The sequence below is a fragment of the Sceloporus occidentalis genome, unplaced genomic scaffold (assembly GCF_023333645.1).
Source record: "Sceloporus occidentalis isolate IW3139 unplaced genomic scaffold, rSceOcc1.0.p SCAF_151, whole genome shotgun sequence".
Classification (NCBI taxonomy): domain Eukaryota; kingdom Metazoa; phylum Chordata; class Lepidosauria; order Squamata; family Phrynosomatidae; genus Sceloporus; species Sceloporus occidentalis.
The window spans coordinates 1,525,060-1,538,812 of NW_028317131.1; the positions used below are offsets into that span (position 1 = coordinate 1,525,060).

General features: G+C 44.7%; 2 protein-coding genes across 4 annotated transcripts in view; one reads left to right on the plus strand and one right to left on the minus strand.

Moving 5' to 3' along the window:
- Positions 1-1,071: 1,071 nt before the first annotated feature.
- Positions 1,072-3,432, minus strand: LOC149280627 (transmembrane protein 126A-like). Its single transcript, XM_089500331.1, has 4 exons — positions 3,308-3,432; positions 2,742-2,935; positions 1,867-1,981; positions 1,072-1,273 (listed from the first exon to the last, which is right to left on the minus strand). Exons 1-4 carry the CDS (start codon positions 3,430-3,432, stop codon positions 1,072-1,074), a joined length of 636 nt encoding a protein of 211 aa, XP_089356457.1.
- A 2,540-nt stretch (positions 3,433-5,972) lies between these two features.
- The window catches only part of LOC149280628 (disks large homolog 2-like), a 522,250-nt gene continuing 514,469 nt past the window's right edge, over positions 5,973-13,753 (plus strand). For all 3 annotated transcript variants that reach the window (XM_089500312.1, XM_089500313.1, XM_089500310.1), the window contains exons 1-2: positions 5,973-5,991; positions 11,021-11,152. In XM_089500312.1, coding sequence (XP_089356438.1) covers positions 5,973-5,991; positions 11,021-11,152 — 151 coding nt within the window. The remainder of the gene's footprint in view (positions 5,992-11,020; positions 11,153-13,753) is intronic.

Genomic DNA, 13,753 nt, shown 5'->3' on the forward strand with positions numbered 1-13,753 from the left:
GTAGAATCGAAAATAAAACCATTTCAAAACTTTTAGATCGCTTGCACTGTGGCTGCCAACTATAAATATATATAGGCTCCCTAAGGCTACGTTTCCACTTGGGTTTTAGTCCTGCGTTTTTTTCTTGAAGAAAAACTGCCACTGCATTCTCCTGCGTTTTGGAGTTTTTTTTCGGGCGTTTCAGCCTTTCTGTGGAAATTGCTTTTTTTGACCTTAGGCAGTTTTTCCAGCCTTTACACGTTAGAATTGTCACCCAGCTAAAAGGGATTGGGATAAATGGCAAGAATCTGCCCCCTCCTGATGTCATTTCCTTGGTAGAGTTCTACGCCCTTTTGTCTCTTTTCTGTGGTTTGTAAGGCATGCTTTATTCCGAATGTCTGCCCCTCTAGGAAGATTGGCCCCAAATGATGGTGCAAATTGTTTGCTGTTGCTTTTGGCAGGCAGGATCCAGTTGGTTTGTTTGTAATGGGATGTTTGTTCCAAATGGTGTAAAATTCAATATGAACTTTGTTTTGTGTGAAACTGTTTGTTTCCCGCCTATTTCTCGTAGGACACACAGATACTGGGTCCATCCTCTGCATTGTAACTGTGGAAAAAAACGCCATAAAAAACGCCAAGGCAAAACCCACATGGCTTTTTCATGGCGTTTTTTTCTCTCCCATAGACTTCTATTGGAGAAAAACGCCAAGATTTCCGTGCAAAAAACGCCAGAGCGTCAACATGCTGCGATTCTGAAAAACTGCCACAGAGCCCAAAAAAGCAGAAAAACGCCAAAGAGGACTGAAAAAACGCCAAACAGAAAAACGCCAAGTGGAAACCTAGCCTTACAGACAGAATTACATTTATCATTTTGTCCGTAAGGAAGTAATCCAGGCCTTCAATGTCCTCTAAAACCTGTCCATGTATAATGAAAATGGGAGCTTTCAACTGCAGACGAGTGATTTGTATATCTGTTTTTTGGTTTTTTTAATATCAAATTAATCTTTTAGGGCAGGAAAAATTCATTACATTTCCCACATTTGCTCTGTTGAATAAAAAAAAAAAATATATAAAAATGCATTCCACTAAAATTTATTGGGACAGTTCGCTCTCCTCCGTATCCGAAGGCAGTTGAAGCATTTTTTCATACAGTACGAAATGCCGAGAGCTGATATAAACCCCAAACATTGCTTGAAGGATGAGGGCGAAGGCCATTTTCTTAACGACCGGCTGTGTGACTGCGGTCCAGAAGCGCACGATATTCCCTTTCTCCGGCAGAGGCGCTGTCTGGTAGCTGAAAAACGTAAGACAAAAAACGTCATGTAAGCAGAAGCATCGAACACCATGCAGCTCCCGGGCGGTTTTGGAGAACTACGACAAATACCCCACTAAATCCATATGCATCAAAAGAGATAGTTATTAAATATGTGCCTTGACATAATTACGTCTTGTGGAACTCGTGTGAGTTACAAAGCTGGTTAGTAGTGGGGTGCTTTAGGCCTATGCGTTTAGGGCAGGGGTTCTCAAACTGCGGCCCTCCAGCTGCTGCAGGACTACATCTCCCATAATGCTCCTTCAGCTAAGGGGCTGGCTGAGGAGTATGGGAGATGTAGTCCTGCAGCAGCTGGAGGGCCGCAGTTTGAGAACCCCTGGTTTAGGGGTTCAGCGTATTTTGTGCCACAGAGCAATCCCTCAAGATTGTAAGCAGGGCTCTTGCCACCTAATGTGACGGTTTGTCTTTGTCACTTCTCGTCTTGTCAGACCCCTCGAATATATGTATTGTATTAAGCGCTGCGGAAATTATCGGTGCTATATATATAAAAGATAATAATCTCGGGATATATCCCGAGGGTAAACTATTCCAAAGGTTCCTTGCGTGAAGCTTACCGGGCCGCCAGTCCTCCGTTGATAGGCAGAGCTAAGAGAATTGGATAAAAACCGCCAGCAATGGATCCAACTAATCCTCCCCGAATCATGGTGCAGACGGAACAGTTCAGATCACCTGGAAACAGGGAAAGCAAATAATACAAGTCAGCGTGCAGTCCAGTTTATGACGAGGAGGAAGTATAAGATGTTTAAGAGATCACGTAAACTCTGAAGAACATAAAGATAATGTAAGGCTCCTTAACATACAATTTGCTGGCGCATCAGACCCATTTGGCCCGTCTATTTGCCCGTTTTTCCTGCTGTAAAGACGCAGCCCTTGTTCGGTCCTTGGCCTTGTTTTAGTTTCAGGAGCCATATTCCCTATCTCGTGCATACTTACATCTCCCACTTCTGATGGGAGGCTGTTCTACTTATCTGCCACCCTTCCTGTAAAGGGGGTATGATTCCAGAGACGGGGATTTTTTTTCTAAGCCTTTTATCATCTCGCTGATGGAAACTCAAATTAAAATGACGCCGGTGTTTCTGCCAGGGCTGCATCAGCGGCAGGAAATATAAACTGCGAGGCGTAACTCGCCGAAAGCGGATTAGAATGACCATTAACAGAAATTACCGGGAAATGCCAGCAAGCACAACGTAATCCCATCATACTAATCCGCTGACAGCAGGACGTGCACTCAAATGGTTAATCGCATCATGTTATTCAAACAGCAAAGACATTCTGAGACACACTCCCCTGTAAGCACTACTATACTGACTAAACGTAAAAGGTTTGTGAGAATGGAGATCACGACCGTAAGCCACGTGCCCGGTTTCACTGCCAAATGCGGTAATTCTCATTGTGTGGGACGCGTGGGGCCCCCCCCCCCCGTGTGTACCGTGAAGGAGAGGCTGGGATACGGTGCCGTTGTAGGTGACCACGGTAGTCAAGAAGGGAAGGATGGCCATTGGAAGACTGGATGTAAAACGAGCCTGAGAGATGTTCAGAATTCGTCTAAACAAGCTGTTCGCGATGAGCCCGGCAAACGCTGCGTTGATCCCGAGGTAGACCGATCCGTACGAAAACAGCTTGCTGCAGAGCATATAATACGGAATTATAGCCCGGGTTATAACAGACAGCCAGAAACATGAGAGCAGAGTGTGACACAGCGCATACATTAGTGCATAACACACATGTATGGACAACTACGCCTAACGCATGTGCTTTATTCACTAATCACGACTTAATATACAAGGCGTATATCATATCACCTAAATAAAAGTATAGTAAAACTATGAAAATTGGCCTTGGGGTATAGATGTGTGTATACGTCATGGCCCCTGGCACTTACATGGTTAATGCACGGGGTCCAGGAATATAATCCGATCCCTGCACCTTTTTCTACCCATCAAACTACAGAAATGATTTGTTTCCAAGTTCTTACAAACCGAGGCTCCCGCTTACCGTTCATTCTCAGGAAGGCGAGCAAACCGATCGGCCAGGAGTTTCACGATGTCTTGTTTTGAAAAGGTTTTTTCTTTTTCCGCGGGCGAGTTCACTAAAGCGTTGTCCTCCTCTGACGGCGACATGCTGGCCCCCTGGCAAAATGAAGCGGCGTGTTACAAACATGTGAATGCGCGTCCTTACACTAGTACTGAGCTCACATCAAAACAGAGGTAAAACATGTCACTCGGGCTATACATTTCTATACATTCACATTAATTGCTTTCTCATTCATATCACCGTTCTATAAAAGCTCTGGGACGCTTCATCGACAACTATACATTATAAAAGCTGCAGCCAATCATACGCAGGTTAGCTGAACAGTGCTGAATACAGCAGTGTAGTGTACTTAAGTATGCTTTCTTTTTGAACATCTTAGTTCCAGCAGAAGCAGCCGGGGGAGAAGGGAAATGAGACCGCGGACATTTAATTCGGATGCACAGACCAGGTCGCACGCAGTAAAAGGCATCGGACGCCGTGCAAAATAAACGCATCAGACGCGTTTAAACAAAAAAAAAAACCTGGGGACTTGACTGTCCCTTTAATGTAAACAAAAACTCGGAATAGGTTTCTATACACTGTAACAGGTTGGGGGGGGGGGTATATAATGTATCTCTAAAACTACTTTGGCAGTTAAAGCGTAAGTTGCACAAAATGTTTATCTAAAAACACAGAAAAAAAACTTATCAGAACACAAAAGCTGCACAGTAAAGTCCCAGAGAATGCGTTAAGGAGGCATATCAAATTATACAAAATGAATATTTTGTTCATTATATGTTCACCAAAATGAACTGTATAAAAGAAGCACAGAAAGGATCTTGCCAGGGTGTAAATGCTGCCCGAAGCTCCGAGGGACCGATGGTAATATGCAGAACTACAAATAAAACACAGTGACCCGAAAGCTTTCGGAGGAGCCCAGGGAGTTATTGCCTCCTCCCCCTGGACAATCCGATGTCCATAACTTTATGGGAATTTGGTCATTTTACTCCAATCTAAACAAAGGGAGTAGAATTTCTTGTAAAATGACAGCATTCCTCTGTGTGACGCGCATATTCTACTTCACTGTCATCCTACATAAGAGGTTCTGCAGCAGCCAGGGTCTCGGGTACACAATACCCAGTGGGCCACTAGTCACAGACCAGAGGGCTAGTGAGCTGTATGAGCCCAATATAATCAGACATGTTAACATAATACACAGCAGCTCTGTATGCCCGATATAAATCCACGGTTACAGCTCAGCATGTTTCTTTTTAGATAGATATATATATATATACCCCAGTTACCCGACAATGTTACTGCCCCGCCACCCCATGACCTTGACCTGATGTCTCTGTCAAACCCAAACAAGCCACCCCCGGGCCTTCTATCACCCCTTTCACCTCTCACCTTGTCTCCGGTACACGTAGGGTGAACCAGATACGATTCCCCCGCGCTGGAGTCGGTGAGAAGAAGCTCGGAGTTTCACGAATCCTGCGCTTCCCTGGGCGCCGCCATGTTTGCACGTCACGTGACAGGAGCCGGGCGACGTCACGTGGCCGCCCGGACCTGGCGCTCGCGTGCGGTGTGTGTGTATATGTTCTCAGGACGCACCTGACATGACCCCCTTCGCGGTGCGTCCGGTCTGACAGAAGGGGGCAACTACTCCCAGAGCCATGAGGTGACCGGATTATCTGCCCCTGCCGCGAATAATCCTCCCCACCGGCGTGGCATGGTTTCCTAGAGCAGCGATTGGCTCCCCTGCCTAATCCCCCTTTCCCTGTCAGGGGGCAGGAGACCCCAGGGGGCATCAGTGCGAGTGCAGACTGCAACATGAGGGGCAGGAGCTGCTGAGGATCCCACCCCGGCATATAGAGGAGTCCGGTTCGGGGGATGCTGCTGATCCATAGGTGCTTAACCTGGTGATCTATAGGGGCTGCTGGATGCCCTGCATGGTGCTGGCAGACTGGAGTGAGCCTGGATCCTGCCCTCATCAAACTGCCATCCTGGGGGGCTATTGTGTGATATTACCCTCATCAAACTGCCATCCTGGGGGGCTATTGTGTGATATTACCCTCATCAAACTGCCATCCTGGAGGGGCTATTGTGTGATATTACCCTCATCAAACTGCCATCCTGGGGGGGGCTATTGTGTGATATTACCCTCATCAAACTGCCATCCTGGGGGGGGCTATTGTGTGATATTACCCTCATCAACCTGCCATCCTGGAGGGCTATTGTGTGATATTACCCTCATCAACCTGCCAACCTGGAGGGCTATTGTGTGATATTACCCTCATCAACCTGCCAACCTGGAGGGCTATTGTGTGATATTGCCCAATTCTGGAGGGGGCAAAGCCTTAGACTCCGGCTGCCGCGCTCTGCGATGATCTCCTGTCCTCTCAGGCACTGATTTTGTGAAACTTTGGGCGGTTTTATACCCAGATGGCATTATTTTTATAGCTTTTTTTCTTGTTGCGGTCGGATGTAATTCTCTGCTCCTTGGCATACAGTCAGATACGGTGGACGGCGGTGCCCCTGTGTACATGCGCGGCTGCTGATAATAAAACTGCCCCGTGCCCTGCGGGTAAATACCTCCGCATACAGCCGCTGCCACTCTGAAGAATCTTTTTTTTTTTTTTTTTTAAGAATGCCAGTGAAGAAGAAAGGTGGGCAAATAAATCCTCATCCCCCATCTCGCTTTGTATGGATGTGCGTTCATTATCATCGAAATTAAACCCTAAATGGCCGAAGTCTAGGATTTTTGGCTAAATTTCATTTATGGTATTTTCTCTCTCTGTATGGTTTCCTTTTAGATTTGAAGTCAATCTTTGGTGCACAAAAGCATCATATTGGTGAAAAAGTACCCCATGGTGCTATCGCTCCATCTAGTCTGCCGTAAAGATGTAAATCAGTCGTTGGTCTCGTCTTAGATTCAGGAGCCATATGCCTATCCCAAAGATGTTTAAATCCCTTCACTGGATCAGCCTCTACCACGTCAGATGGGAGGCTGTTCCACGTATCTACCACCTCACTTACTCACCTCAATCGCCTGACTCTTTTTGTTTCAAAGGTGCCGTTCCTCGATAAACTTTAGCAGGTGTGTCGTCTTATTATTTCCGCATAATGTTTTTAACCCTGAACAACAGAGAAACATCTAAGGCTTTTTTGGTTTGTATGGCAACAAGCATTCCCGGAAAAAGACATGATTAAAGAATTGGGGTTTTGGGGGGGTTTTTTTTGTTTTTTTTTTAAAGGGTTTTGGCATCCAGCGGTGCCGGGAATTGTGCTTGTAACGTTGCCTTTATTTATGAAAGTGTTTAAATTCTGCGTTGTGTTTAATGTATACGTGACTTTTTACAGTTGTACGTCCATCAGACGACAGCAAGTGTGATTTCTTTTGTATATGTCAGGGTTTAACTCTATATTGGAACAGATATTATATATATATTTGTCTCTATATAGTGACTTAAAAAGTAAACAGGCCATGTGTTGAAGAGTCTGAGGAAGAGTCGCAGGGTGCTGGGGTGTATGGTCGGTGGCATGAGTAGCAAGAAGAGGGAGGAGGTTCTGCTACCTTATAGATCTCTGGTCAGACCTCACCTAGAGTATCGGGTTCGGTTCTGGAGACCCCATCTCTAGAAGGATATTTATCCATCAAAAATTCTAAGGAGGACAACTAAAATGGTGAGTGGTTTGCAGGAGATGTCCGGCTTGGAGGAGAGAAGAGAGACTTAATGTGAGAGAAACATCCAAATAATTAACGGGATTTAACACGATACAGGAGGGACGTTTATTTCAAAGGAGGAGAAATGTTAGAATAAGAGGTCGTGATCTAAAACTAGAGTTTCAGAGGTTTAGATGGAATTTAAGTAAGTTTTACTTGACTGAGTGGGTGGTAGTTAAGGGGAGCTGCCTCCAAGCAGAAGTGGTAGAGACTAATACATTGAGAGAATATGGGATAGGTGTACGGCTCCTGAATTAAAGAGAAGACCAACGACTGACTAAGACCTGAGTCTTTACATAAGGAAAAACAGGCAGACCAGACGGGCCGAATGGTTCTATTATATAGAAACATAGAACGTGACGGCAGATAAGAACCATTCGGCCCGTCTGGTCTGCCTGTTTTTTCCTGGTGTAAAACGACTAAATGATGCATTCGTTGGGAGACAGGTCCACTAAAAAGAAATCTCCTCGATTTAATGCCTTCCGTTCTTTTTATCTTTGCATGCGAACATTGAATAGTTTCACGTGTGTCTGGATGCCGCGTCCACGTTGTGGATCTCATTTCACATGCGTTGTAAAAGTGCAAATGTCTTGAATCTGTTCCCCCGGTCGGGTATTTTTGTCGTTCGGTGGCTACGTAGTCCCGGAATATTCTCTGTTTCCATATACCAGGAATCTTCCGCTCACCTGGCTGTATTTGTGCTTTGAGAAAGTTAATGTTTTATGGTAAACAAAAGAAAGCCTGGGCTTTAGTCACCCAGAGGACCATTTGGCTAAAGAAAGTCTGCGGAGGAAGATCTGCCGAAATCAGTCCGTACAGTAAGAAAGTGAATCGGGCAATACCTTGTACCTGAGCTCGGAGTCAGGAGATAAAGTATAATAACGAGAAACAAAATAGTTATATATATTATACAAAAACGCAGAACAAGCCTGAAACGTGAACAGCGTGTATTAAAAATAATATATTTTTTTGGGATAGGTTACAATTTATTACTGAATGTATCCGATAAACATACAACGGAAACATAGTATTTGCCAGCAGATCGGCCCCATTTGGCCCCCGTCTAGCCTGCCCGTTTTTCCTGCTTTAAAGACTAAAACCTTAATCAGTCGTTGGTCTCCTCTTAGAGCCATACGCCTATCCCATGCATGTTTAAATTCCATCACTGCATTAACCTCTACCACTTCTCCTGGAAGGCTGTTCCACTTATCTATCACCCTCTGAGCAAAGTAAATGTTCCCTACATTAGATCCCAGCCTCTGACCCTCTAGTTTTAGATTATGATCTCCCGTTCTAACATTTCTCCTCCTTTTGAAATAAGCTTGATTTACTTTTTATGGTGCATTAAGTATCTTTAGACTTAACCGAGGATTTCTAGATAGAGTTCTTCGTAAGTTTGACATTTTCTATAGTTTTTTTTTTTGGACACAAAATAATACAAGAAGGAAAGCACGCTGTAAAAAGCATATAAATTCAGATGTTGGGGTGCTGCTGAAATGACCAATATGTGCACACAACAAATTAGTGCAGATATTACATAAAAACACCTATATGAGACATAACTACCACGGATCCGTCACACTGTCTAACCAGATATTGCTCATCCCGCCACTATGTCAAAATACAGAAAGTTTGGCGAGTTCTGTCTAAGCCTAGCGTGGCTGTATCGCTTACCGAGGAGCTGAATCAGTGGGACAGAACTGCACCTTAACACACTAAGACTCTCAACGCTGTTTAAAGCCCTCTCGGGACCCCGTCAATGAGGCCCCTGTATGGTAGGAGGGGCACTCAACTCTAAGGTCTGGTCAGAACCTGAAATACCCATTTCTATATGAGTTTTTCTGATGGTTGGAATCTCGATTCTATGGGGGCCAACCTGTTTTTAGACATGTAGCTGAAGCACAAGCCATGCAATTAAGAATTATACATATTATGTCTCACCACACAGAGCTCATACTTTATGGCAATGCTGATGAAGTCTGTTTTTTTTCCCCCCTCCACAGACTTTCATTGGTTAGTGTGTCCTGCTGAGTGATTAAGACCGAGGCATTCTATTGTTTTACCACTAGGCATTCTATTGTTTTACCACTAGGCATTGTGGTAAGGAGTCAGGCTTTGTATAGTACATGGCAACTTATTCCCACAGTCACTTCTGTTGGAAAAAGCATGCTGTCGGCTGATCTGCTGTGATGTCGGTTTTCCAGCATGCAGGAGGGATATTTGAACAACAAGGGTGAGAAATATACCGGTAGTTGTCCGCAAAATCTGGTCCATACTCTTAAAAGTGAAGTAATCACTAAAGCAACCAAAATAATGTTTCTGCTGGTTGCGCCACACTTGGTACTTTGCATCAGAATTGCTCTTCATACGTATTTAATGTGCCGTTCAGACCTTATAGATATGCCTGGAAATTTTAGTTTACTGAGAGGGTGGTAGATAATTGTAACAGCCTCCCAGCAGAAGCGGTAGAGGTTAATACAGCGAGGGAATTTAAACATGCATGGGATAGACGTATGGTTCCTGGATCTAGGACGAGACCAACGACTGATTAAGAAGTTTCTACTACCGATTTAACAGCAAATTCTATGTTTGTATGTTTGCTATGAGGTGGGAATAAAATCAAGGAAATTCAACCCAAAACCAGTAGACTGTAGTCCTAGAATGGTGAATACAAGTGTTTACTATGAGCCAAGATAAACCAGTTATTTGAGTCCACATTATTGCCATACCTGGGAACTTCTGGGCTCCGGCTACCCGGAGTCTGCCCTTTGGGGGGGGGCAGCCAGGAGTGCACACTGATGCCAGTGGGTGGTCCCACTGCCATCGGGTTAAAAACCCCCAATTTAAAGGGTAAATGGGTGAGGAGAAGGGCCCGTCAAGACCCTGAGAACCAGAGAAGCGGCGCTTCTCCTGGAGTTCTCCAGTTCCCAGGTATGATTATTGCTATCGGTCAGTAACTCTCTTCATTCATTCTATAACCCTGCATTAAAATGATAGCAGAATCCCAGCAACTGCAAATAAAGGACAGCTGAAGATCAGATGAGCCTCGGGGGGGGGGGGGGGCAATGTGTTTGTTGCACTCCGCAGCTCGGCTGTCAGAGCGCCATGCCTGCATATCCCCCCCCCCCCACACTGCGCTACAGGTGCCTTTCCTCCAAGCCGGACATATTGAGTTTCCTTACTCTTCTTGGTAATTTTTATCCTGCAAACCCTAGAAAACAAAGGATTTCTATTTCAAGAGTCTCAGCATCAGCTCATTTAGAAAGTTCCAAGGTATGGCTACAGTTGATTGTCCCTTTCCCTGGTTGGACTCTTATTAGTTTAGTATTAGCCCAAGCTGGCATCAGAAACGCCGTGCGTGAAGCCACAGTATTTGCGGCATATTTACCCGATTACGTTGCGCGCCGCATCACGTGTGACACAATCAACGCCGTGTCCCGATCTCCAAGAACTAGCTTCAAATCGATGAGGACCATGGGTAGGTGAGTATACACGTGAGGCAAGAAAAGTTACCATCGATGAGACCTTTTTGCAGCAAATAATACTTATACAGAGCAATAACAACATGAAACTAAAGTATGGTGGAAGTCAGCAAGGCCTGAGAAACCTTTACCCCGTAGGTTTTATCTACTTACACTATTCCGGACTTTGAAAAACACACTTTTTGATGTAGAAAACTTAACTTTTTTAGTACACATGTCCATAGCTTAGGACATTTGCTACATCTACGCTATTCACAATCGTAATCTCAGCACCGTGGATGGAATGGATCTCTGGAGTTGGAGGATCTGCATCCCACCCAGAGTAATGTCTATCAACCAGCTCTCAAACCTTAAACCTCTACGAAATACGTAGGGATAATATGTACTGCAGGACAACACCATATGTTTCCAGCCATATCTTTTTATTTTAGCGTGTTTTGCAGTGACAGACCCATTTTAAGTACTTATATTGTTTTGTTATTTTAACAGATACTGAGCGAGCTCTGAAATTATTGGAGGAATATTGCAGCAAGTTACAGAAACCAGAGGAGCAGCAGCTCAGACAGGCCATCGAGAAGGTCATACGTATGTTTAAAAGTAACTTGTTCAAAGCATTGATAGGTAAGTGCTTGAATTACTCTTTGAATTCCTCGATAAGGTTGTTCCTTGTTAATTAAATGTATGAGGTATAGTTCTTCATGGTCAACCCCCATGGCCATTGTATCAAGTCATGCGTGCAATCCACCTCTGAAGCATCTACAAAGTTGCTATGGGGCTGTGACACCCAGTGGTGTATGTTGGCCCACGTCAACTAGTCCAAGGGTGGCAAGTCCAGGAATGATGGCAGCCCCTCTGCATCATAACAGAGAGCCAATCACCCTGTTGGGTAGTCAGGCTCCCTGTAGCACCACTGCTCAATGGGCTCACCGATGTCCCCAACCAGGCATTTATCGCTATATTGAGATGCTCGGAAGAAGGATCGCGGCAGAGAGAGAGCAGCTGGCGGTGCTATCTCGGCTTAAGCTTAGAGCACCACCGAAGATTAATACGTCACTGCTAGGCACAGATCTCCATGGTATAACGGGGACGGTTACAAGGGAGTTGCCTGATTGCCAAACAGATGATATTTCCCATGTTTTTTTTTTGGAAGAGGTGCTGCCACCACCCCCCGACCTGCTGTCCTATTTTTAGACAACATAGGCCAGTATAGACAGCTGAGCCAAAGGGGGTTATATACTGTGTATATATTTCTTCTAGACGGTAAACTCATTAAAACAGGGTCGTTGTCACCGTTTGTATCTGTGTGTGACAATTGTCATGTTATGCACTATTTGTTATGCTCTGTTTACCCGTCGTAATGTGCTGCAAAATATGATGACGCTATGTAAATAAATAATAATATTACCACATACAGATGGGGCATATGTGTGCAATCATGATCCCCCAATTCTTTATTTTACAGGTCAATGCATTATATGAAGGATATCTTATTGGGAAGGGATGACCCTCTAGATTCTACCTTCTCCATTCCACTTAATATATCAGTCTAGAGACAGCAACGTTGGCTCTTGCTGATAGAGAATGTGTGTGTGAGACCGCTATAAAAATAATTTGGCAGCTCTTGGCCTTCTATTGGTTGCTTAGTCCCCCCCCTCCGACCTGGCTCGTTTTTTTTACCACTTGCCTCAGATTTCAACTTCTCTAAGATGATATAATTGATGTAAAATTATCTTAAAAACAAATATGCTTACGTAGCCCAGTGACTTCGCTATACATTATGAAGGACTCCAGTGAAATTCTGCTAGACGAAATCAAAGTCCACCATAAAAAAAATCAGAGTCTAGTTCAGGGGCGTCCAACCTGCGACCCTCCAGCTGCTGCAGGACTACAGCTCTTTCAGCTAAGGGGCTGGCTGAGGAGGATGGGAGATGTAGTCCTGCAGCAGCTGGAGGGCTGCAGGTTGGACGCCTCTGGGCTAGATGATCATAATCAATGCGGTACAAAAGGGCAAAGCAGGATCGTTGCCGGAGCACAAGCCAAGGGTCCAAATAAAAGAATTAGCTATGATACCGAAATCCACTAGATCAACTATCAGGGCCAGGAACTACAATGTTCTAGCAGGGAAAGCTGGACGCATGCCCGTCATATAATGGTCCTTAATTGCAGAAATGAGAAAGGTTTGTTCAGAGCAGGTAGGCATCTTACGTCCAGGGGGAGGCACACCAGAAGCTACCTGGTGGAGTAAAGGATAGGTATGGTACCTTTTACACGCAGGATCGCTGGTTCAAACAACTGCACTGTAGTGTTAGAATCAGCGTGTGTGTGTGTATAACGCCAGAGTCAGTGTATATGTGTGTATGTGTATAGTGCTTGAGTGTATATGTACAGTGTTAAACTGGCTCCAAAATTGTCAACCCCTGTGTTAATTGGTCCAATTGTATGCCAGCTATAATTTGATATGTATATAGATTACAACCATTTTAACAGCCCCCAAAATAAACAGGACAATCAGTCACGAACAGGCCTGGACTGGCCATCTGGCACACCTTGGAGTTTAGCTCCCCATACTTATCCTGTAGTGTGCGGCCGCTGGCTAGATACACGTAGCCTCACAGTGTGTCGGCCGTGCGTATCTAGCCAGTGGCTGCACCGGCAACATTTTGTGGCCGCTGGCCTTAAAGTGCCAGTGCCACTTAGTCTTCCTTAGTCTGGCCCTGCTCAGAAACACAGCTGAGTTGCATGTGTTTGGGCACATTTGAAACAGGAAGTTAGTAACGATTTGGTCACTTCCTGTAGTGGGATAATAAAAGTCTAACCCGATTGGTCGTGGCATGTGACTGACTTACATTTAGTGAAACCAGGCTGATAAAATGTATGTATGTAATGCAGATCATCGTAGGGCTGCTAGCAGGCCATGGGTTAATTGCGAAAAATCCTTTTTGTTTTCTTATTTTGAGCGGATATTCCCCCCCCCCTCCAACATTTTCTATGACATTTGCTTTGGTCTTTGGTTAAATGCTAGCATGATCTTTGATTTGTACTGTTTTTGCAGGGAAACTTTGACCTTTTAACCAATTTAAATGGCAATAGTCACAAAAGCATCAATTAAACCCACTGTAAGCTTGGCATCAGAGCCATTTTCACTGTGAATCTGTCAACGTCTTCTAAGAGAACACTTCACCGCTGACAAGTAATTTAATATACTGCGTGGAGATACCTGGG

What these genes read in the sequence shown, in the direction of transcription:
- LOC149280627 (XM_089500331.1), bottom strand. Translation starts at nt 3,432, where the DNA reads ATGTCGCCGTCAGAGGAGGACAACGCTTTAGTGAACTCGCCCGCGGAA. An exon ending in CGCCTTCCTGAGAATGAACG is followed by an intron (nt 2,936 to 3,307) that starts GTAAGCGGGAGC and finishes TATGCTCTGCAG; the next exon opens with CAAGCTGTTTTCGTACGGAT. An exon ending in ATCCCAGCCTCTCCTTCACG is followed by an intron (nt 1,982 to 2,741) that starts GTACACACGGGG and finishes CCCTGTTTCCAG; the next exon opens with GTGATCTGAACTGTTCCGTC.